The sequence below is a fragment of the Candoia aspera genome, chromosome 8, assembly GCF_035149785.1.
Source record: "Candoia aspera isolate rCanAsp1 chromosome 8, rCanAsp1.hap2, whole genome shotgun sequence".
Lineage (NCBI taxonomy): Eukaryota > Metazoa > Chordata > Lepidosauria > Squamata > Boidae > Candoia > Candoia aspera.
This window is the reverse complement of record NC_086160.1, coordinates 72,225,473-72,250,689: the sequence shown is the minus strand read 5'-3', so window position 1 is coordinate 72,250,689 and position 25,217 is coordinate 72,225,473. Positions and strand designations below refer to the sequence as shown.

The 25,217-nt window shown below is 41.3% G+C and overlaps 1 protein-coding gene across 2 annotated transcripts in view; it reads left to right on the top strand.

The window, feature by feature from the left end:
• Positions 1-25,217, top strand: part of CTNNA2 (catenin alpha 2) — a 586,207-nt gene that overhangs the window by 499,751 nt on the left and 61,239 nt on the right. For both annotated transcript variants that reach the window (XM_063310026.1, XM_063310025.1), the window contains exons 11-12: positions 1,600-1,756; positions 3,144-3,344. In XM_063310026.1, the coding sequence (XP_063166096.1) occupies positions 1,600-1,756; positions 3,144-3,344 (358 nt within the window). The remainder of the gene's footprint in view (positions 1-1,599; positions 1,757-3,143; positions 3,345-25,217) is intronic.

The following is a 25,217-nucleotide window of genomic DNA, read 5'->3' as shown; positions in this document are numbered from 1 at the left end:
CCCCCAGCTCCCCCAGGGATGAGTCCGTCACCTCTAGAATAGCATCTATCCATCTTGCCCTTGGTCGGCCCCTCTTCCTTTTGCCTTCCACTCTCCCTAGCATCAGCATCTTCTCCAGGGTGTCCTGTCTTCTAATGATGTGGCCAAAGTATTTCAGTTTTGCCTTTAATATCATTCCCTCCAGTGAGCAGTCTGGCTTGATTTCCTGGAGGATGGACTGGTTTGATCTTCTTGCAGTTCAAAGCACTCTCAGAATTTTCCTCCCTAGTTCAGTCCCTAGTTCCTCTGCCTTCTCTAAACCCAGCTTGTACAGCTGGTAATTCTCGCTCCATAAATTGCTGAAGTCTACCTTGCAGGATCTTGAGCATTACCTACTGGCATGTAAAATGAGTGCCACTGTTCGATAGTTTGAACATTCTTTAGTGTTCCCCTTTTTTGGTATGGGGATATAAGTTGATTTTTTCCAATCTGATGGCCATTCTTGTGTTTTCCAAATTTGCTGGCATATAGCATGTATTACCTTGACAGCATCATCTTGCAAGATTTTGAACAGTTCAGCTGGGATGCCGTCATCTCCTGCTGCCTTGTTATTAGCAATGCTTCTTAAGGCCCATTCAACCTCACTCTTCAGGATGTCTGGCTCTAGTTCACTGACCACACCGTCAAAGCTATCCCCGATATTGTTATCCTTCCTATTACAGGTCTTCTGTATATTCTTGCCACCTTTTCTTGATCTCTTCTTCCTCTGTTAGCTCCTTGCCATCTTTGTTTTTGATCATACCCATTTTGGCCTGGAATTTACCTCCAATGTTTCTAATTTTCTGGAAGAGGTCTCTTGTCCTTCCTATTCTATTGTCTTATTCCACTTCCGCGCATTGCTTGTTTAAAAATAATTCCTTATCTCTTCTGGCTAACCTCTGGAATTTTGCATGTAATTGGGCATATCTCCCCCTATCACTGTTGCCTTTTGCTTTCCTTCTTTCTTGAGCTACTTCTAGTGTCTCAGCAGACAGCCATTTTGCCTTCCTGGTTTTCTCTTTCTTTGGGATGTATTTTGTTGCCGCCTCCTGAACAATGTTGCGAACTTCTGTCCAGAGTTCTTCCAGGACCCTATCTACTAAGTCCAGTCCCTTAAATCTATTCTTCACCTCCACTGCATATTCCTTAGGAATATTAGTGAGCTCATATCTAGCTGATCTGTGGGTCTTCCCTAAGCTCTTTAGTCTGATCCTAAATTGTGCAATAAGAAGTTTGTGATCTGAAGTACAGTCAGCTCCAGGTCTTGTTTTTACCGACTGTATAGATGTCCGCCACCTTTGGCTGCAAAGGATGTAGTCAATCTGATTTCGGTGCTGTCCATCTGGTGAAGTTGTCCATCTGTATAAAGCCATCTCTTAGGTGATATTGTCATGGTTGACTGTTCTCAGTCATTGCTTTGCTCAGATTAAGGAAAACACAGCTGTATACGCACCTTATTTAATGAACGCAGGGATGAAAGTGCAAACATGCTTTTAATGCCTCCTCCATCAATTGGTTCTTTCCCCTTGACAAAGGAATTTCCTTTTATTGTCATTCACAAGAACTGCTTCTGATTCGCAGGTAATAAATGCAGCTCTTACCTTGGCTGCCAGACCTCAGAGCAAAGTGGCCCAGGACAACATGGACGTCTTCAAAGACCAGTGGGAGAAGCAGGTGCGGGTTCTTACCGAGGCAGTCGATGACATCACTTCTGTGGATGATTTTCTTTCCGTCTCAGGTATTTCAGTTAACATGTTTGTTATTTAAAGAAGGACCAGTGCAGTATAGCAGTCAGAATGTTGAACTGTGATTGGGAAGGTCCAGGTTAAAATCCATACCTGACCATAAAGCTCATTAGGTAATCTTGGCCCAGTCCCTATGTCTTATAGGGATGTTACAGGAATATCTGCAGGGAGTTGGAGGTAGGGACAAGGGGAGGTCAGACTGATGAAAGCAGTGTTGCAGTGTCATGATACAAGCCCCTCCCCTTTTCTACATTGTATCATGACATCAGATGCATACCCAGAAAGAGGCGGGATCTTGCATTACAATGACACATAATTGTTTTCATCAGAATGAAAGAAGTGAGTAGCTGCAGATGCTGTAGTCTTAACCTTCGTTAAGACCCACTGCCTTTGAACACACGTTCTCCCGGACCTTCTAACTTGATAGCTTCCACTTGGTTGTTTATCCATAGCTTTTTTGACTAGCAAAAAGAGAGTAGCAGAAGGGTTAGGTAAACTGTGATATGCCCTCTAGAAGGACTGAAGCACAGATCCTTTTCTCATAGCCTTTGGTCATGTTTCCCCAGTTACACACTTCTTACACCACTGGTGTGCACCTGGTCTCAAGTCACAACCAAAATTAAGCCTGAGTGTACATACAATAATTTATGTAGTCAGGTGGAACACAGTCTTCTATTCCTTCGGTTGTGTTTCTCCCTTACTTTTGAAATGCTGTTTCAAGCTGTTTGTGAACGAAATAGTCTTTCCTCTTTATCCCAATTTCATAACAAGGAGCAGATTAATCCCTGCTAACAAAAGAAAAGATGAAAAAGCATCCTGAAATCAATCAATCAATCAATCAATCAATCTCTCTCTCTCTCTCTCTTCCCCTCTGATTTGAATGGGGGAGATTTTCTTTGCTCATATAAAGAGACCTGACTGTGTTAATGGAAGCCAAATGCAAAGAAAATATAGAAAGAGTCATGGACTTTTAGCAGGGTTTCTTCACCCTAGCTGTGAAACTATACCACTTGCTTTTGAAATAGTTTATACATTTATCAATAAAATGAATAAAAACTAGTGTGTGACATAGAGAGATTTCACTAGTTAAAATTCAGACACCTCCCTCCCAAGAGGAAAACAAAAATCTTATTTTATGCTTCTTCTAGCCTGACTTCGAACTTTTCAGCGGCATACCGAATCTCAACAACTTAGCTGAACTTTGTTCAACCAAGAATTCATTCAGTGGCATTGGATCTATTTCAGGTTCTCAGCCTCTACCACCATCATCAATTCTTTCTGAGAATTTGGATTGTGATCCATCTCCCTGAAAGCTTGTGCAATGCTTTGCTACTTTGAAGGAACACTGCTTGTGAATAACAAGGATAATGTTTTGTACAGAAAACCATATTCTGGAGGATGTCAACAAATGTGTGATTGCGCTGCAAGAAGGTGATGTAGACACACTGGACAGAACCGCAGGGGCGATTCGAGGACGTGCTGCCAGGGTTATCCATATCATTAATGCCGAGATGGAAAATTATGAAGCTGGGGTTTACACAGAGAAAGTTTTAGAAGCAACCAAGCTGCTTTCTGAAACAGGTAAGTGTGGATAGCAAACACTGTAAATTATGATTCAATGCTTTCGTTTTGTGACACTTATATTAACTGGCAAAATATGGAACAGTCTGCAGAGCTCAACTTCCAATACAACTACCATCCTGATGGCCTTCAATGAGGTGTTAAAAACTTGGTGTTTTCCCTAGGCATTGGACTAGGTACTTAAGTGAGACTGATTTTCGGGGATGTGGATATGGGTGTTGTCTTGGGTAGGATGCATTTCATTTTTTTTATTATATTTATTTTGAATTGTTGTTTGATATCCCAAATCATATGTCTAGTGGGAGGCCATATCAATTGAATTAAATCAACAAATTAGCTTTCACTTTACATTGATCAAATTGTAGGGACCAAGTTGTGTGTCATGCTCTATCTTGGTCTGGCATATTCTTTATGTACTGCCCCGAATATTTCATCATTGCTTATCAAGATTTTCAGACTTATCATTCTCCTGGGTTCAGAGCATTTGCTCCGAAACAGAGCCAGAGCAGGTTTTGTTGTTTATTCATTTAGTCGCTTCCGACTCTTCGTGACTTCATGGACCAGCCCACGCCAGAACTTCCTGTCAGTTGTCAACACCCCCAGCTCCCCCAGGGACGAGTCCGTCACCTCTAGAATATCATCTATCCATCTTGCCCTTGGTTGGCCCCTCTTCCTTTTGCCTTCCACTCTCCTTAGCATCAGCATCTTCTCCAGGGTGTCCTGTCTTCTCATTATGTGGCCAAAGTATTTCAGTTTTGCCTTTAATACCATTCCCGCAAGTGAGCAGTCTGTCTTTATTTCCTGGAGGATGGACTGGTTTGATCTTCTTGCAGTCCAAGGCACTCTCAGAATTTTCCTCCAACACCATGGTTCAAAAGCATCGATCTTCCTTCTCTCAGCCTTCCTTATGGTCCAGCTCTCACAGCCATATGTTACTACGGGAAACACCAATGCTTTAACTATGCAGACTTTTGTTGTCAGTGTGATGTCTCTGCTCTTAACTATTTTATAAAGATTGGTCATTGCTCTTCTCCCAAGGATTAAGCGTCTTCTGATTTCCTGACTGCAGTCAGCATCTGCAGTAATCTTCGCACCTAGAAATACAAAGTCTTTCACTGCTTCTACATTTTCTCCCTCTATTTGCCAGTTATCATCATGCTGGTTGCCATAATCTTGGTTTTTTTGAGGTTTAGCTGCAAGCCAGCTTTTGCACTTTCTTCTTTCACCTTCATCATAAGGCTCCTCAGTTCCTCTTCGCTTTCAGCCATCAAAGTGGTATCATCTCCATATCTGAGATTGTTAAAGTTTCTTCCAGCAATTTTAACTCCAGCCTTGGATTCCTCAAGCCCAGCACGTCGCGTGATGTCTTCTGCGTACAAGTTGAATAGGTAGGGTGAGAGTATACAGCCCTGCTGTATTCCTTTCCCAATCTTAAACCAGTCCGTTGTTCCGTGGTCTGTTCTTACTGTTGCTACTTGGTCGTTATACAGATTCTTCAGGAGGCAGACAAGATGACTTGGTATCCCCATACCACTAAGAACTTGCCACAATTTGTTATGGTCCACACAGTCAAAGGCTTTAGAATAGTCAATCAAACAGAAATAGATGTTTGTCTGAAACTCCCTGGCTTTTTCCATTATCCAGCGGATATTGGCAATTTGGTCCCTAGTTCCTCTGCCTTTTCTAAACCCAGCATGTACATCTGGCAATTCTCGCTCCATGAATTGCTGAAGTCTACCTTGCAGGATCTTGAGCATTACCTTACTGGAATGTGAAATGCGTGCCACTGTTCGATAGTTTGAACATTCTTTAGTGTTCCCCTTTTTTGGTAGGGGGATATAAGTTGATTTTTTTTCCAATCTGATGGCCATTCTTGTGTTTTCCAAATTTGCTGGCATATAGCATGCGTTAGCTTGACAGCATCATCTTGCAAGATTTTGAACAGTTCAGCTGGGATGCCGTTGTCTCCTGCTGCCTTGTTATTAGCAATGCTTCTTAAGGCCCATTCAACCTCACTCTTCAGGATGTCTGGCTCTAGCTCACTGACCACACTGTCAAAGCTATCCTCGATATTGTTATCCTTCCTATACAGGTCTTCTGTATATTCTTGCCACCTTTTCTTGATCTCTTCTTCTTCTGTTAGGTCCTTGCCATCTTTGTTTTTGATCATACCCATTTTGGCCTGGAATTTACCTCTGATGTTTCTAATTTTCTGGAAGAGGTCTCTTGTCCTTCCTATTCTATTGTCTTCTTCCACTTCCATGCATTGCTTGTTTAAAAATAATTCCTTATCTCTTCTGGCTAACCTCTGGAATTTTGCATTTAATTGGGCATATCTCCCCCTATCACTGTTGCCTTTTGCTTTCCTTCTTTCTTGAGCTACTTCTAGTGTCTCAGCAGACAGCCATTTTGCCTTCTTGGTTTTCTCTTTCTTTGGGATGTATTTTGTTGCCGCCTCCTGAACAATGCTGTGAACTTCTGTCCAGAGTTCTTCCGGGACCCTATCTACTAAATCCAGTCCCTTAAATCTATTCTTCACCTCCACTGCATATTCCTTAGGAATATCAGTGAGCTCATATCTAGCTGAACTGTGGGTCTTCCCTAATCTCTTTAGTCTGATCCTAAATTGTGCAAGAAGTTTGTGATCTGAACTACAGTCAGCTCCAGGTCTTGTTTTTACCAACTGTATAGATGTCCGCCACCTTTGGCTGCAAAGGATGTAGTCAATCTGATTTCAGTGTTGTACCTCTGGTGAAGTCCACGTATAAAGCCATCTCTTAGGTTGCTGGAAGAGAGTGTTCATTATGCAGAGTGAGTTGTCTTGGCAAAATTCTATCAGCCTATGTCCTGCTTCGTTTTGTTCTCCCAGGCCATGCTTACCTGTAATTCCAGGTGTAATTTGACTGCCCACCTTAGCATTCCAGTCTCCTGTGATGAAGATAACATCTCTTTTAGGCGTGCTGTCCAGTAGGTGCTGCAGATCCTCATAGAACTGCTCTACTTCAGCTTCTTCAGCATCTGTGGTTGGGGCGTATATTTGGATCACTGTGATGTTAGATGGCTTGCTCTGAATTCGAATTGAGATCATTCTGTCGTTTTTTGGATTGTATCCAAGCACTGCTTTAGCCACTTGACTATTAATTATGAAGGCTGCTCCATTTCTTCTGTGGTCCTCTTGTCCACAGTAGTAGTTCTGGTGGTCATTTGATGTGAAGTGGCCCATTCCACTCCATTTCAGTTCACTGATGCCCAAAATGTCTATCTTTAATCTTGACATCTCACCAATAACCACATCCAATTTGCCCTGGCTCATAGAGCTTACATTCCAGGTTCCAATGGTGTGTTGATCCTTACAACATCAGATTCGCCGTTCACCACCAGCACCGTCGGCCGCTAGCCGTCCTTTCGGCTTTGAGCTAGCTGCGTCATCACGTCTGGGGCTAGTTGAACTCATCCTCTGTTCCTCCCCAGTAGCATTTTGACCATCTTCCGACCTGGGGGTCTCATCTTCCGATGGTATCCCGACATATCTCTGGTTGTACTGATCCATTTAGTTTTCACGGCAAGAATACCGGGGTGGGTTGCCATTACCTTCCCCAGGGATCGCATTTAGTCTGACCTCTCTGTCATGACCTTCCCGTCTTGGGTGGCCCTTCACGGTTTAGCTCATGGCATCACTGAGGTGCTCAAGCTCCAGCACCATGACAAGGTAATGATCCTTTGCTGAAGGCCAGAGCAGGTACCCCCACCTTAATCTCAAAAAAAAATCCCTAAGGGTTGTGTGTGATAATGACTTGGCTGGGAGAACACTTAATTGCAAACCACTTCCCTTTGAAAACTACATGTAACCAAAGTCTGTGGAAGTCAAGCTTGACTCCCTTTTCTTATATTTATATTTCTATATTTTTAATTAGTGTTTGATTATTGTTGCTTGTTGTGAGTCCTCAGAATTAAACAGGCAAGTCACAGCACATACAGTAAGAACCTTCTTGTGAACCAGGTCTTTTTTTTTTTTTCCTTTCATTTGTAGCACATCCAGGATAGAAAGACATTTGTTTCTCTAACAGAGTGATTTTTTCAGCCAGAAGTTAATGGAAGTATCGTTCAGCTAAATAATGCAAACAGAACTTCTGCTCCCTTCTCCCTGTTACCTTCAAGGAACGTAATGAAGTGCTTTGTAACCAACTTGCTCTACCAAGCAGAGATCAACTATTTCCCTGCCAACAATCATATTCCTTCTGCTTATGTGATTGTGCATATTTATTACTAAATTGTAATACATATGTATATTTATTGTATATTTATTATTCTCCAAAGAGTTAAGCTAGGCTTCAATTAAAACATAGCTGATGGGATGGTTTATCTAATTCTAAAAGTGGCCTTATACAAGTTATATTAACCATCGTTTAAAAGAAAGTTAGAAATCCTATAGATGTGACCTAGTGATTTGTCAGGAGTGGGAAGTTATAGGAGGAAATGTCACCATCTTGTTTTTGGTGAACAAGAAGGATTTGTTGGTGTTTGTATGCAACATGTATCTTTAACCGTAATTACGTGCAATAATACCACTGTAGAAAGATTCAGATTCAAAGGCGATTTGTTTGAAAAACACTTTTGATTTAATTATAGAAATTCAGAACCAATTGGAGGCATCACATTGAATCAGGTGTCTTGAATTTATTTGCTGATGTGATGGACTTTTGTACGTGCACAAATACTTTTCTCTTTTGGTCACATCAGTGATTTGAACTGACTCAAATCAGATTTCTCAAATAAATTTGATTCATTAATGCTGACACTTTGAATTGGATCTTGAGAAATTCACACATCTATGTATATCACTTCTGTGTTATTACTGGACAAAGCTATAAAGAAAAACTGAGGAGGACTTTTCTCCTCTTTCCCCCCCCCCCCCAAATCAAGGAGTTTGGCTGTTGCTGTCTTGCAGCCAGAATTAGAATGAACCCACACTAGTACTTCAGAGCTGGATTTCATATTACATAAAGGAAGATAGCAGTGGAGTTCAGAGATTGAATTGGGCCTGCCTGCATCTCCATTTGGAATTATCTTGGGTGCATGACTTGAAAAACAACACAGCCTCAAAATGAACCAGTCTATTCCACAGTTTGTTCCTGTTGCACCTCTGATTATCCCTCTTTCATTCACTTTTCTGTTTCTCCAAAACTTATTTAGTATCAAACCTTAAAATGCTACCAAATGCAGATACCTCTGACCTTGCTATAGGAAATGCTTATGTGAGCCACTGAAGAAGCAAGCAGGGAAAGCTGGAGATTGTACGGTTGGACCACTAGGAAGATGATGCAAGGGGTAATGTTACATACACTCATAGTATTAACCCTCATTTTTTAAAAAAAAGTTAAACTAAGCTTAGGTGAGATCATTATGAAGTGTTCTCGCCCCCTATTATGTTATTGGACAAATTGCTAGGTGAGGACAAATTACTGGGTGAAGTCATTTGCTGGCATGGGGTGCAGTTTCATGCAGCATGCTGATGATACCTTGTTATACCTCTCCACCCTGGCCCAGCAGGTGATGCTGCATGGTGCTGACTGAGCGCTTGGAGGCTGTGATGGTCTGGATCGGGAGGAATCTACTTTGACTGAACCCTGACAAGACAGAGTGGCTTGGGAGTTTGGCCCCCCAGGGTTTGGTAATGTGCCATGTTTGACTATGGATGGGGTTGCACTCCCTGAGATGCAGCTGGTGCACAAGTTGGGGGTCCTCCTGGACACGTGGCTACTGCTCAATGAGCAGGTGGCAGCCATAGCTAGGAGGGCCTCTGTACAGATCCATCCTGTGTGCCAATTGCACCCTTTCCTGGACTAGGAGGACTTGCTCACAGTCATTTCCTGTTTGGGTTAATGTAATGTGCTCTACATGGGGTGTTGTCTTGGAGAGAAAGGTTTATAACCATCTCCTCCAGAAGAAGTCTCCTAAGCCTGATGTTCTTTTCTTCATTCCAGATGAACTACACAAGTTTGTCTCCTGGGTTAGTTCATTCCATAGCATTCTTCTTGGCTGTTATCCAGCAAAGATCCTACTTTTTATCCTCCCAGAATGCAGGTCACATGATAATTAATGTAAGTTACATAAAGGCAGTTTCTGATTGAACGTTAGGAAGAAAAATCCCACTGGTCTAATTGAATGTTAGAAAAATTGTCCTAAAAGCTGCTCAGCAGCAGAAACAAGTACCTGGTGGGTGGCTGGCTGGCTGGCTGGCTCCTGTGCGCTGGATGTGCTCAAGCAAAAGATAGACAGGCAGCTATCAGGGATGCTTTAATTTGGATTTGAACACCAAGCAGGGCAATTCAATTCAGTGATCTGAGTGATCCCTTCCAGCTCTGTTTCTAAGGGATACATTTCACCTCTCCTAGTCCTGAGAATTTCTTCATCTGTTTTCTCTACTGCTGCTAACTGTTCACATTGCTGCCAAAGCTTTTGGGGATACAGCCAAGTACATTTTCCTGACATTATGTTGGCCTCAGCCAGCTGGGTTCACTCACCTTTTTTACCAGTCCTGCCAGGATCTCATTTGTCTTTTGAATAGGCCAGATTTTCTCTCTTGTTCTGTGGTACAGTCTGTCATCCAGATGTGGATTCCCCCAATCTCACAGTATGAAGGGTCCATCTGCTATTCAACTCTCAGATGCTCTGCTCTGGATTATTTGAGAAGCTTGCCACATGTCAGGCTTCAAACCCAGCCTGGGTATAAATCTCTTCTTTCAGAAACACAGCCCAGTGTCATCAGAAATTAGATGAAAGCTGGAATTACCTAGCTGGTTTGGTTCTTGCAAAGGGACAGAAGCCCACAAGACTGAGAGGTTGACCAGAGAGCTCAGGTTGACCAGGATGCTCACAAACAGCAGCATAATACTTCCAACTCTTGTTCATTTTCTGTAGATTCAAGATCAGGTTTTTCCAGTTCACCTCAACCATTAGCCAAGTGAATAACAGCATTTGTTAAGCTTTGTTTTGAACTAACTAAGCATCTGTGCCCTGTGGATGTCCAAAACAATTCACATGACATGCCTTCCTTGGCAGCCTTTTTTCAAAGTTGCATCTCTGACACAGCTTTATCATTCTGTTGCCATTGAGTCACACCCTTCCCTGTTTACCAAGCACTGTTGATTGGCCTTCAAGGAAGAAATCTTGAAGTCTTAATAAGATTCAGCTTTTGGCAGAAGAATTTTGCTGGCGTTGGTAGTACACAAGTCTCCCTAAGCTTAAGCCTTGCTAATGAGCCACATGAGTGAATCACAGAGGCCCCGATAAAGAACTGGTTACTTACTTGCAATTGTGGTTTTTCAAGTGACCATCTGTGAATTCATACAACCCACCTAACCTTCCTGCTTGAGTGATCTTTTGAGATGAGGCCAGTGATGGGAGCTCTGTCCTTAGATCAGTGTTTCTCAATGTTGGCAAGTTTAAGATGGATGGATTTCAACTCCCAGAATTCCCCAGCCAGCATTGCTGGCTGGGGAATTCTGGGAGTTGAAGTCTACCCATCTTAAACTTGCCAACGTTGAGAAACACTGCTTTAGATGGTGCATATAAGGAGAGAGTGGAGTCCCAGAAAAATTCCTGGGGCCCAGGATCTGGTTAAAGCCCAGCAGTTCATATGTGTGACTTCACAGATGACCACTTTAAAAATATTGATAGGTACATTTTCAAGGTTCAATATTTATTAGCATATATCAATAAATAAAAGTCTTTCCCTTTACAGACAGATGTAAATTTCAATTTTGATGCTGCTAGATATTTCAGTGTCCCCATGATACCTACTGATAGAAGTTCATGTTCCAAATCTACTGTAAATTATGAACAAATTGAGAATGTAATGTGTGTTTATATGTGGAGGCGGGAGAGCTGATAGAATCATAAATTCAAGTGGGAATTTATTTCAAACTCTTGCAGTTTGTCTGAAGTTTGGGACAATGTAAATCTAATTAAATTCTTTAAATATTAAGTGGTGTAAGAAACATCTCAACAGTGTTTGAAGGGCTAAACAGCACTGTTCAATTCTCTGACGATTTCTGAAGGACTAAAGAACTTTGTTGAACCTTGCTGAAGTTTCTGTGAACAAACTAAAATATGGGAGAATCTTTATTTGAGAGAATCTGCCTTGGATATAATCAAGTATGTATTCTGTTTTGTACTTAAGAGCATTTATTGTGGAGACTCACGCCATCCTGTATTCCATAGGGGAGGTACTTTGTCTTGCAAAGGTAAAAGTAACGCCCCTTCAAATCAAACGTGATTCCCATGGATTATATGACACTTGCATGTAATGTAGAAGTGGATTGTTGATGCCTTTTTCCAGAATGCCTTCTTTTAAAAGAAACAAAACAAAACTTCCCAATCTAGTCTACAGCTGTGATACTTTTTGGTGGTCTCCCATACAAGCATGAATGAGACCCAACTCAGCTTAATTCTTGGAGATCAGCCCAGTTCAATTAAGTGCCAACACCTAGCCAAACTCTAATCTTACTCCCACAGAGATACAGCATTTATTTCTTTGCAGTTATTGGAATGGTGGATATTTAAATACTATTTTTAAATTGATTTTGAGCTGTTGACCTAAGACAGCTCTCTCTCTCTCTCTCTCTCTCTCTCTCTCTATATATATATATATATATATATATATATATATATATGAACTTTGAAGGGCAACCTGGCAACTCAGCCAAAGCTGTTGTGCCAATATTTTCAGAGAACCTTACCCAAATTGATACCTTACAATTCTCCAACTTGATCAGGTCATGTTCACCTAAATTAGCTCACATATGGCTAACACACATGGGGAACAAGCCTTTCCCAGGTGCATTCTCCAAATCCCATAATTCCCTAGCTAGTGTGACATTATGAGAATTAACTTAAATGCTTCTGCTGCTAAAAAGTAGATCAAATACATAGTCCTACCCAAGTCCTAGTGACTTCTGTCCATCCAACAAGATCCAATAGGATAGGCTCACTCTGACTACCTTCTTTTAAAGAATGCCCATCTACAAGACCCATGCAGTCAAGCCTTCTCAACTGCAACCCCTTTGATCGCTTTACCTTTTAAGATCAAGCTATCCCCAACCTTGTTGAGCTTTAGGAGAATCATAAGAATTTACTTTTTTAAGAAAGCCCTTGGAAGGGATCTAGTATAAGTTGGAAGACCCTACCCTGGGTTGTTCTGGGATGTTATTGTTCCTGATGGCCATAGGTCATTTTTGTCATCTTCTCTTACTGTTTCTGTTATTGTAGTTTGGTTGTTTTGATATCCTGTTTTATTATTTTAGTCTTCTTACTGTAAGAAGGGAGTGTAAACTGCTCAGAGCCCTGTTGGGTTGGTATGGCGCAGAAGCCCCAGTAAATAAATAAATAAACAAGCAAGCTCAGTTTGGGTCTCAGCCAATGATTCCTTCAGGCAGCTCCATTAAGATCTTCCTTCTAAAAGGCAAGTATTTGTATGCAAGTACTTAAGGATCCATATGGATTTAGTGTGAAGTTAAAATTAGTAATTCTTACATACCCAAGAAGGCTGGCATTAATGAAAATTTTTGGCCAATTTGCTTTTTATAAAACCAATTCACAAGGATAAAAAAAAGCAGTGTAAGCATATCTGCTGCAGTTCCCCAGCATGCATATTACCTTCTCTCATAAAACTTGCATTATAATAAGGTGATAACAGCTCCACAGTAAATACCAACCTCTTACTCATTTGGTTGGTTGTTAATTTTTAAGTTAAAAAGTCCCAATGCAGATGCCCATTCATCCCCTGCAAAACACATACCACTAGACCATTCCTTTGCAAAATTGTATCAGAACGCTTGGAATAAGATACAGATAAAACAATATCTGTATAGTTGTGTCCCTTCCTTACTTGCCTGCTGTTTTGCTTAAGGGAAGAAGGAAGAAGGAAGGATGTGCATCTTTAAAAGTACCAGACCAAAAGAGATACCGTAATAAAACCTTTAAACCAAGGCAGTGTTTTTTGCATCATAGTAACAAAGAGGGAGAAGAGATAAAGAGGACAGGAAACGATGTAAGTTGTACCCCTGAAGCTATTTGTGCATCACGTACATCGTTCAGGTGGGCGGGAGGCAAGTGAGGGTTCTCCTGGCCCTGCCCACACATTGGCATATGTTCTTAAAGCTTGAACAGGGTTTCTGTCCACAAATACATCATGTTGCTGCCATCTGATTCATCGCTGGAGGTGTTTGCCGCTGCAGGGAATGCTAGTGTAGAAACGGGGATAATATTTGCCACGTAAACCATGGGTCCATCCGCCAAAGGGAAACAGAAGGCCTTGCCCACACAAATCTGCAGCGTTCATGCCGGTCCGTTTCTGTAACCACATCTGAAATTAAATAGTGGGCTGGGAAAAAAATGGACGCTGCTCCTCTGGGTTGTAATTGGAGTTTTTCCTTGCGCATTGCCTCCTCCAAGCAGGAAGTGCTTTTCCTCCCCCATGGCGAGGGGGGACACATTAAGGAAAAAAGTGCCAATAATCATCATTTTCCTTTCTACACTTCTGAAGCATCTCCAAGTTTGCCCTTCTTGGACAGAGAAAGCCATTATATATGGACTGTGTTTTCCATTGCATTGTCAGAGAAGGAGCTCATTGTATAAGAAGTTATGTTTATACCTACTCCCACTCTGCTGTTCCGAGAGAGTAAATGTGCAACTACGAAACATAAAATCCACTAAATATATCTCTGTCTAATATTCAGGAACCAATAGATCAAGATGCGTAGATATACTGTACATAGAGTATACATTTAGATCAACTTGCATTTCTACATTTTGTAATTTTTTTTTGTGCTAATATTTGCTCAGTGGGTTTAATAAAGTACATTAAGTCAGTAACTGGCAATAGAAGTGTAAGTGAATTTCAAGTGGCTTGTACTACATAAAGACTTGATAAAGACCTGAAGGACCAGGTTGGAGATGGATCATCCTGGAAAATGTCTAGCTATGTTGTCGCTAAGGGTCGACAACAAATAGATGGCACTTAATCAGATGCCTGCTGCATAAGGACAGATTCTGTCCTTGAACTTCAAGCATCCTATTTGTAAAGCAGGCATGCAGGAAGTCCGTTTTGAACTCTGCTATTCCCCCTTTTTCTTCTTTAATTGAGCATTTATTCATGTTCAAATGAAGAGTTTTGGAAGACCTAGAGAGAAACTAATTTGAATAATAATAGAAAAGGGGAAACTCAGTGTAGCCAAGTTTCTTAATTATTATTTACATTGTTAGAGATCTGTTCAAGGAAAGCATCTGGCTGATGAGCTCTGAAAATCTGGATATTTTGAACTGGTCTTTTCCAGTAGGGCTATGTGCATGTATATATTTCTTTGGAATGAGTTACATTCTTCTGAAATCCTATTTGGAGGGTCCAAAGGATATTAAAAAGGAGGAAAGTCAAATCCAATGATAAGGAGTTCAAAGAAGAGTTAATGAAACCTGAAAAAGGAGCTTATCTGCACGATGCATTCTTCATGCTAAAGGTAGACACATGGAAGCCAGGCTGTCTTTTCATGAAAGGAACAAACATACAAGGAAGCAGGACTTCTGCCCCCTTTCTCTAGCTGCTGTTTATCTTTGATTATCTCATTTCTCCTGAAGCAGCTAAATGGACAGATGGAGAACAAAGAACAACACTGCTATAATCCCTTACAACAGAATATGTAACATTTGAAGGGGCTGACAGCCGCACTTTTGAGCCTTGTTGGTGTCTGTAATGAAAAAAGAGGGTGGGCCATAGCAAAACCCCAAACTGAGTTAGGGCAAAGGTAAAGTGAACTATCTATGTATGTATATACTGTATGTATGTATGTATTTACTAACTAATACAAGAAGTGCAATTCTTTTTCTTTCTCTCACATTAAAAAATAATAATTTGGTGACAACTTTTGGAAGGACTCTGAAGTTTGTACCCAAGGCTTTTAGGGACTTACTGTAAGGGGCAGTACCACACAGAGTTGGGGATTCCCAAGTTTTTTTTAATTTCAGTGGTTCCAGATCTACTTACATCTCCACTTAGAAAACTCTGCTAGTCTGATGATGAACCTATAAATTAAAATGTTGAGATAATTCTGACTGGAATCCTCCAGTTCATTCATTGTGTTGAATGGATGCTTGAAGTTCAAGGACAGAATCTGTCCTTATATAGCAACGGCCTGATTAAGTGTCATAAGGGCTCATCCTTGCTTAGAAAGTCATCGAGATTCTGCTTTTTTCAACAGGTGGGGTATCTTGTGATTCCACTGAGTGATGACTGAGGATGGATGGCTGAAACTGTCCCCCTCCCCCAATGAGTGGCTGTGGATATCAGGGCCACCTAGATCCAGGGAGATTCCAACTTTAATCTTGGGTGGGGTCACGTTTCATCATTCAAAGATGGTCAGCAATCTGGGGGTCTTCTTGGATTTACAGCTCCTGCTTAATGAGCAGGTGGCAGCTGTGGCCAATAAGTCCTTTGCAGAGTTTCATCTGGTGCTCCAGTTGCACCCATTCCTGAATCAGGAGGCTCTGCAAACAGTTACTCATGCCCTAGTCATCCCACAGCTTGACTTCTGCAATATGCTGTATATGGGGCTGCCCTTGAAGACTACTCTGAAGCTTCAACTGGTCCAGAATGCAACAGCATGGGCAGTGATGGGCATGCCTTGGTATGCCCATGTGACATCCCTGCTTCCTGAGCTGCACTGGTTGCCAGTCTGCATCCAGGTATGATTCAAGGTGCTGGTTTTGACCTATGAAGCCCTACATGGCATAGGGCCTGGTTATATGAGGGACCTGGAGTTTGCCCAGCTGATATGAGCTGACAGGGTTTGTGTACTTTAGGTGCCTTCAGTTAAACAGTCTCATCTTTCAGGATCCAGGAGGCATATCTTCAGTGTCATAGCACCTGCCCTCTGGAATGAACTTCCCCCTGAGATCTGGGTGGTCCCCACCATGATAGTGTTCTGGGGCGGCCTTAAGGACCTGGCTGTTCTCCCAAGCCTTGGGTTAAGGTGGATGGAGTTTTGTTGCTATGTGTTGTTGATATAGAGTCCCCCCGTAGGGGAGAGAGGGGTGGTGAATAAATTTATAAAATAAATAAAATAAAATAAATATATGGGGGGGAGTGTGTTGCTGCTGCGTCTGCTGCTGCTCACATCCGCCATTTTGTTCTTTTTCCCTTACTCTGTTTTTGTTAGTTTTGTCTTTTTGAATTGTTTTTTATGCTCTTTGTTATATTGTGAGCTGGAGTTGAGTGGCGTCTAAATCAATTAAATTAAATTAAATTAAATTAGGAAGGAAGAAGAAAACAGAATAGGAAATGCTCTGTTCTTCTGTAGGAAGCAGGCTAAAGAGGAGATCCTAAGAGTATCAGGCATCCATCAGGGACATTTGATCAGAACAAAGGAGAGGAGACAATCCTTTGCTTCCTGTCTCTGCTTCTAGAGAACCTGCTGATCAATTTAAAAAAAAGGTACAAAGCATGGATGCTTCTGGAGCTAAATCTCAAATAGATCCCTGATGTTCATTTTGAGATGCATATGCAAGGTTTCCAAAGGTTTCCCAGAAACAATAAATTATATTTTAAAGTTGACTCTCCATTCTTTGTGATATACAATGCATTGCTTTAGTTGGGCCCTAGCCTTATCCTTGCCTTGTAACAGACTTTATTTTTCCCCTTTTATTTTCAGAGCCTCTCCCCTCCCCTTCTTTTTTTCTTTTAGTTGAGTCAATCTGCTGGGATAAGGTATATGAGGATGAGGGTAGAAAGTGAAGAGTGTCTAATAATTATCAACAATAAATATCTGTGCTGCATTCTAAAGGCAGATCTGACCATTTCACACCAAGCTGTGATGGGATCTGAATTCTGACTGGGTTTTTTGTATTTGAGATACCTAATTTATACCATTTTGTATTTGAGTGAGCCAGTTTGCAGTGTTTGCGTGAGACCAACTGGATCATATTCAATTGTCTTCATTTTGAATAAGCTATGTGATAGTATTGGGTAATGTCAGGGTCAGCCTCGCTCCGAATAAGACACGGACTCACTTATTAGGGATTAAGGATTTCCGGTTTATTGGAACGAAATGCTTGACAGAAAGAAAAACGGGAATGGAGGCATGGGGGCATGGTGTCCTGTTTTATACCCCCTTGCCAGACCCCGTGCTCCTCCGCCCTCTATTGTCCCCATTCCCCTGACCAGATGGGAGATATAGATGTTGATGGGATTTGTGATGGTTGTTTGGGCGTTTTCCCGGCTGCCGTCTTTGTCCTATGGGTGCAGGTGCGTCCTCCGGGGCACAAGGCATGAGTCCTTCTGTGTCTTTGATGCTTATCTGAATTACCTTGTGATGTCCTTCTATGAAGCTGTAGATCAGGTCATGGGTGTGGGTGCTTGGGTGATTAGTTGAGCATTGATTTGATTATATCCTTCCTCTTTTCCTGATGATCATGATCCACATTGTGAGGCTCTTGTGTGCCTTGCAACGGGGTCATGACAGGTAAGCACATATACTAGGATGCACATCTGCATGAAAATCAATCATTCTTCTGTTTATCATCTTCATGATTCCAGATACGAAGTAGTAGGTAATATTTTTGCTGTCTTGTCAAACATAGGATAAATAACTGCCAAGCTATTTATCCTATGTTTATAAGCAGAAACATAAGCTCTGTAAGCACCATACATAGAAATATTAAAACAGAAGTCAATAAAAAGGATTGCTCTTCTTTGAGACATGAAGGTGGGATGAAAGGAAAAAGTTCCAAAAAGAACATAGAGTTAATAAAGGAGTAGACTAGGGAAAACTCTTTTTCCTCCATTTTTCTCCTGTGTGTCAAAGCTGGGAACATAGTAAAATATAAGCCACTCAGTTTTCCTGTCTGTCAATTTGCTTGGGGTAAGCAAGCAAATAAGATGCAAGCAAGCATCTTCTAAGATAAGGTAAGGAATGCCGAGTTCCAAAGATTCTTGGTTCTGTCTATTAAAACCCCAGCCTGTCCACTCACTCCCAATTTCCCTTGCAAAAACAATGTCCCAAAAACAGAATGCTCCATAGTAATTCTAGGCAGGGGAAAAAAAAAAACACACACACACACACTGACTGGGAACAGTACAATCAAAAGGGTGCTGATGGATAATTAACTGAATGCAAACTTTTCTCTTTAAAGCATAGGAAATTGCCTTTCTAACCTTTATATTTGCTTTATCAATCTTTGGGTTTGTATTTGCGTTTTCCCTTTTTCATGTTTGAAAATTGTTCTGCAAACATCTGCCACTTGGGAAGAATATAAATTAAATAAATAAATGTGCAGATTACCCCAGAATGGTCAGACGTTTCCTGGAGTGGAGAAACAATGCAAAGATCAATTGGATGAAGACAGGGTGTCAGCGTGTCTCTTTAAACGTACTGCATTATGGCCTATATTTTTTTTCCTTTTCCCCCAGAATATTTTTATTGCCTTTTTTTATGTTTATTGGGACACTTGTGGTTTCTTTCCCCTAGCTATAAATCAATGAAATCCCCTCTTGTGCTTTGGCTGTCTGTAGCTGCCTCTGATTTCATGTATATTTTGGGGGGCAACATCAGCATTAATGCCTGTATGATTGCTGAGCATCTCTTCTTCAAGCACCATTGTCTCATTATAGCTCCTCTTTTAAAAGAGTAACTCTTGGCCCTCGGTGATTGCTTCATGCCAAAGATGCGTAAACGCCAATATTAGTGCATTTCAGTGAGGCTAAATCGTCCCCTGTTAATGAGTCAGAGTGAAACTGTGATACTCTAAGAACTTGTGGATATTATTCCTGTAATTATATACAGTGCCAGTTTTCTCTCAATGACTAGTGGAATTATTTGAATCGCAAGTCACATCTTAGGTGGACCTGCCTTCGTCCCCCTAAATTTGTACTGTATATATTCAAATGCATCATATGTGCTCTAGCAAGAAAGACCCAGTGTTGCTCACCGTTGGTCAGATAAACAACTAATTTGCTTCTGAAGTTTTGCAGAGTCAGTTCCCTATTTCATATACAAGAATGCATAGCACATTATTAACCATGCCTTTAAAAATAGAAGACGCATGGTTACAAGTTGAAAGGTAGTGACTAGTCCTGTCACCCAGTGAGCTTCCGTGCCTAAAAGTGGACTTAAATTTGGATCTCTCTTGTCCTAGTGCAGCACCTTAACTACTGTGAGAGCCAGTTTGGTCTAGTGGTTAAGGTTCTGGGCTAGTCACCAGGAGTCTGTGAGTTCTAGTCCCACCTCAGGCATGAAAGCCGGCTGGGTGAGCTTGGGCCGGTCCCTCTCTCTCAGCCCAAGAGCCAATCAGGCGTGGTATGAGAGTTCTAGTCCTGCCTTAGGCCTGAAAGCCGGCTGGGTGACCTTGGGCCGGTCCCTCTCTCTCAGCCCAACTTGGTGCAATGTAGACTAGCCTCCTCGTGATGCACCCCAGGCAACGTGACTTGTCACAGCTAAAGAGTCTACACACCTGGCTGCTGGACCTCACAAGGATTTCCCAGCAAGAAAAAAAGCAGCATGAACACCAAACTGCTATGCCATTACAATGAAAAAAACAAAACAAAAAACCCTTAACTACTTCACTGAGTCACCTTAACAGTCATGTATGGTTGATGTCCAAGACTTCAAAGGAACTGATACAATAACTAGGTTTGCATGTAGGTGTATGTGTAAATAAAGACTACTTGTTATCCTGCTGCATGACATTAGCTTCTAATCCCAAACTTTGAAGTGTGTTTGGCAAATGAGCTAGTAACAAATGTCACGGTAAGGTACTTTTGCTCCCATAATGTCTAAAAAGAAAGCTATGACTACCAGATCTGGGCTGAAAGACTCTAGATGATCACTAGATGTCAGCAAAGGTACAAAACTTGGAACTCTGTTTCTCTCTCTCTGGTGGTTGTGTGGAGCTTTGAAGCCTAGATCTGGTAGCCTCAAAGGAAGCCTTTCAAATTTCTAAGCAATAGCGAAGTGTTTGTGGCTCAAGGCCACAGCAGGCTATCTGAGCTCAGCTAAAATGGGAACACTCCAGGTCCCATTGATTAACCATTGCCACTTTTCAGGTGACCTTCCCAGCAATGACTCCTGCATGTTGTAATGGTTGCCTATTCTAAAACACCATCAGACTCATGAGCAGGAATTCAAAGATGTCTGATTTATTAAAGAATAGTATGCAGGATCACAGAGAAAGCTGAGAATGATGAAAGCGTGCCAAATGCAAACTAAAAACCCTCGGTACAAACGAGATCCCTCCCCTCGTAGAATCTTCCCAAGCTCACAATCCCAGGTGCTCCTAACAGTTTCTGATGGTCTGCGGGAAAAGTCCTTGAGCAGAGAACATAACCCAAACACATTCCATTGTACTGATTTCACATACAGAGCTTGGCACAAGGTCTCACAGCAGCTCCCTCCCAAACAGAAACGCGCGTCAGCACCATGGCATGTGAAACGTTACGATGTATAAACTACATTGAATCAGTGAACATGACACATGTGGAATGACATCCTTCTTGAAATCAATACTGTTCCCATCCTTTTGACTTTCCACAAATTGTTAAAGATCTGGTTAAAGATCTCCAAGACTTTGGGTTGGGATGGTGGGATCATCATCTTTCTTGATTCGGTCTTCCAGTCGGCTGTATACTTTTTCTTTGATATTCTTTGTTTTCTTTTTAATTTTTTAATTGCAAGCTGCCCAGCAGAGTTGCTGTAGATTCAGGCCACCTCAACATTCAAAGAATACATGAATTAATTAAATGAAAGCATCTCACTTGGCAACTGGAGAAGTTTGCTACCTGCTAGAGGTGAGAAACTACTTAGAAGACACCTTTAGTGAATAATACAGAAATGAAAGACCAGATAAATCTGGAGTCACTGAGTACAAAGTATATCCATACAGTGCTATCTGTGTGTGCTCATATGATTTAGCCACCTATCACCTATTCCCTCATTCATTTTTGGTAGTACAAGCCATTTTGAAAGCAGCCAAACCCCGCAGGGAGCACCAATGCGTTAACCTAATGTATGATTTATTAATTTGCTGAATTCCAACTGAGAAATACACCCAGCCTAGCAACTGGCTAAATTATCTAACATATCATTCAGAAGAGCCATTGTATTATTGCGTGTTGTTCTTCAGTAGTCCCCCATTACAATCTAAAGAAGCACAAAGCCAAGAGGTTTAATTCAGCAACAAAATTCCCATTTAATACAGCATTGAGTGTCTTAAGAAGGGAATAACGTAGCATGAATTTGAAGGTTAAAACAAGCTTTTTGTAACACCAGAATTACTGTGAAGAGTGCATGCTAGGCAGAGCAAACAGAAATGTAATACAAAAGACAGATGTATGGGCATAGTGGAATATATTTTGAGAGGTTTTTATATATTGCCCAAACACAAATGGGTTTTCAGAAACCTGTTCTGGAAGGTAAATTTTTAACTGCCAATTAAAAAAATAAACGAATAGGAAATGGCCCCATCTTCAAATGGAAGAAGTTAATTTTAGAACATTCTAGAGATTGATAAAACAGCTCATATTGTATACTGTAATTAACAGAAGCTTCAAAGGTAGGTTTGTCTAAACAGCATATTCATCCATGCAGTGAATTAAAAAAAAAAATCAGTCTAATGCAAGGCAAAAAGACATTTGCCAACCTACTTTATGTTAATGCAGTTTTACCATTTATTCTTCTCAGCTGAACTTTTCGGAGGATTTTGAGTTGTATCCCAGAAAATATAGCATTCACTGCTGCTTAAATTGTAGTAAGCTAATAAAGAGTTGCTAATGAACAAAAGTATAGAAACTGATGGAGGAAAGAGAAGTTTGCAATGTGGTTTTCAGACGTACCTGAGTCTCTTAGTTTAGTTTTGGCAGACTGTGTAGGTGTGAGTTTAATCTGGAGGAAGCAGGGTTAAGCACAAAAGAGCCATGCCAAAGTGAAGAAGCGAATGGAGAAAACCTTATTCGTAGGCAGGGACTCCCTATCAGACCCAGCTGTTAGCCAAGATAGATTTGAAACGAAAATCCGATTAGATGTGGTCCTACTGACAAATTGCTCAGCAATTGATTCCAAGAGGTATCAAGATGGAAGATGCCACCAGCTTTATACCAAGGATGCATGCAGGAAGACTTGAGTGCTTTTGTTTCTGTTTCACCAAGGCCATTTTCTTGACATGATCCCCCAGGATATGCTATGGATCTTGTGTGCCACTGAGATAAATGTCCTAATGTTGGTACTGCAGAAATCCTGGTCTCGCAGTTACAGCTGTCATGTGAAAAGCAGCCTTGTTTAGAATGGCAGAGATTTTCCTGAAGCTGTTTATAATGGGATTGGAATAGAAAGTGGCTTGATAAGAGTGATGTATGGGTGTCACCTGGCTCTAAGCTAACAGTTCAAGAAGACTTAAGTAGAAAGGATAGCAGCAGTTACCAACCCCAGCTCCAAGATCTTGAATTCATAAGGTGCTACCCCTGTTTTAAAGGGTAAAAGGAGAGCTGGCCAATTTAGAAGCCCAACAGTATCTCAGGATCGCTTTACCTGTTCACTCTGCTGCATGCCTGTGTGCTGCTTACACTAATGTTCACTTTATTGAATAACAATTCTTTCTGGAGCTCCCATCAGAGCAGTGTAGCGGTTTGGATTTGAAGGCAAAAAGGTCTGTTGGAGCACCTGGGGGAATGCACTTCTTACTGTAGGTCCTCACACTAAATATGATTTTTCTCAGGATCATTTCTGATCCAAATTCAAAGCATTGCACAGCCCTATTTATCGTAACAGTAAATAACAGAGTCTGGGAGAGCAAAACAAATTATCTATAGATGTCTATAGATGGTGTAGAAAAAGCACACAGATACGCATGCAGGAAATAAATTGAGAAATTCAGTGACAGCTGTTAGACGCACACACTGTAATTCGTGAGTTCGTTTCACTTCCTTTGTTGCCTTATTTTTTGCCAGGACTCACTATACATTGGTGACTAAACACTTTGGGCGTGAGAAAGGAATGGCCAGAGAAATATTTGCCCTTTTCTTTTTTGGCACACTGTCAGGGGCATCTGCAGAGGGATGATCAAAAAGTCAAGATGGTGACCAGGGCCGCCATCTTGATTATTTTACCACATACCCACATATGCACACACCATGAACAGCCTTGCACAGTTTGATTAATTTCTCTTTGGTTCATTGCTCCTCCTTGACAACTGACTTCGTTTCTTTGTTTTTAAATTTAGCAGGCATTTATGGCAGCATCAAGCGAAAGAGGGCTAGATTAAAAACATCATGAAACCAATTTCCCAAGATACTTTGTTAAGTAACAATGCTTAATTTGCTCAGTGTCTCTTCTTCTCTGTTTCAAGTCAGCAGTCCTTATACAGGTAGTTCTCACTTAACGATGGTAGTTGGGGCTGGAATTTCTGTTCCTAAGTGACATGGTCATAAAGCATGACGTCACATGACTGCATCACTTAGCAATGGAAATTCCAGCACTTCCGGTTGCCATCGTTAAGCAAATCACTGTGGGTCATTAAGTGAGGATGTCACATGGTCACCATTTGCAACCTCCTGCTGGCTTCCCCATTGACTGTGCTTGTAGGAAGCCAGCAAAGAAGGTTTGCAAATGGCGATCACTTGACTGTGGGACACTAAAACCTCATAATTGCAAGCTGGGCCCCAAGCCCCCAGATCACAGTGACATAACTCTTTTCTTTTTTGGCACATCCCGAAAAGGTGTGCTACAACCCACTCATTCAGCCCCGTTGTAAGTTCAAACAGTCATTGAACAAGTGGTCATTAAACAAGGGCCATCTGTATACCTTCCCAGTACCCCTGGCAGATACTACTGATCTGATGAGAAACAGAAACTCTTCACGTTGCAAACTGGGAATTTCAAGTTGGAAATTACCATATCCATATTTAACAGCAAAGCCAGTTTGGGGTTCTTTCTTTTTTTCCCCCTCAGCTCTTTTAGGGGATTCTCAAGACTTATTTTAAAGCAGTATTTCCAAAGGCTGTTTTTGGAAATAATCCTGGGGGCTTGGAGAATTCTTGGAAAAAATGAAGTTATCTTCTCTGGAGATGTTCCCATGTGCCTGATAGCTAAGGAATAAGGTTTTGCCAGGAGATTATGTATAGATGCATGAACATTTGTGTATACCTTTGTTGTTGTTAAACTGTTCTTCAGATTCTTCCTGAAAACTCTGAAAGGTCAAACTATCTGTTCCAAATGGGACAAAAGAAATGGATTCATTTTCAGATGATTCAACACTAAGTTTTAATAGTGTAGTGAATCGTTAAAAATATACAGGCATATAGTATCTTCTTTCTTCCATAAGTATATACCCACTACTTTTCTATGTTAACACACATGTGTACGCAAACAGACAAATGTACAGGGTTTTCATTAAATATTAGTGATGCTCAAATGTAAAGCAGAGATGCCAAAGGTGATAAGTTTGGGGACACAAGAATCCCACAGAAGCAATTTCATTGCTAAGGTGGGCTTCCCACCCCAAGGGATGAGCCCCATACGTTCAGTCAAGAGCTTTGTGTTCTTCACAGAGACCTTCATAAGTCTTGCTTTCCATTGCCCTGAATTATGGGCTTTTTATTCTTCAAGCTATATAGATAGTAGCTCTTCTGAGCTATAGAGGACAACCATTTTTGATGAGCTGTGAAATGTCAGACTGGTTGAATGGGTGTGCCTGTGATGAGCCAGTCCATGTCACCTCTTTCTGCCCCCAGTGGGAGCACTTTTTCTCCAGTCCTTTGGGTGAATTGCAAGGTACATGTTTAAGTTCCACTGCAGCCCAATGACTTTCTGATTCCCTGATCACAAAGCTGCAGGT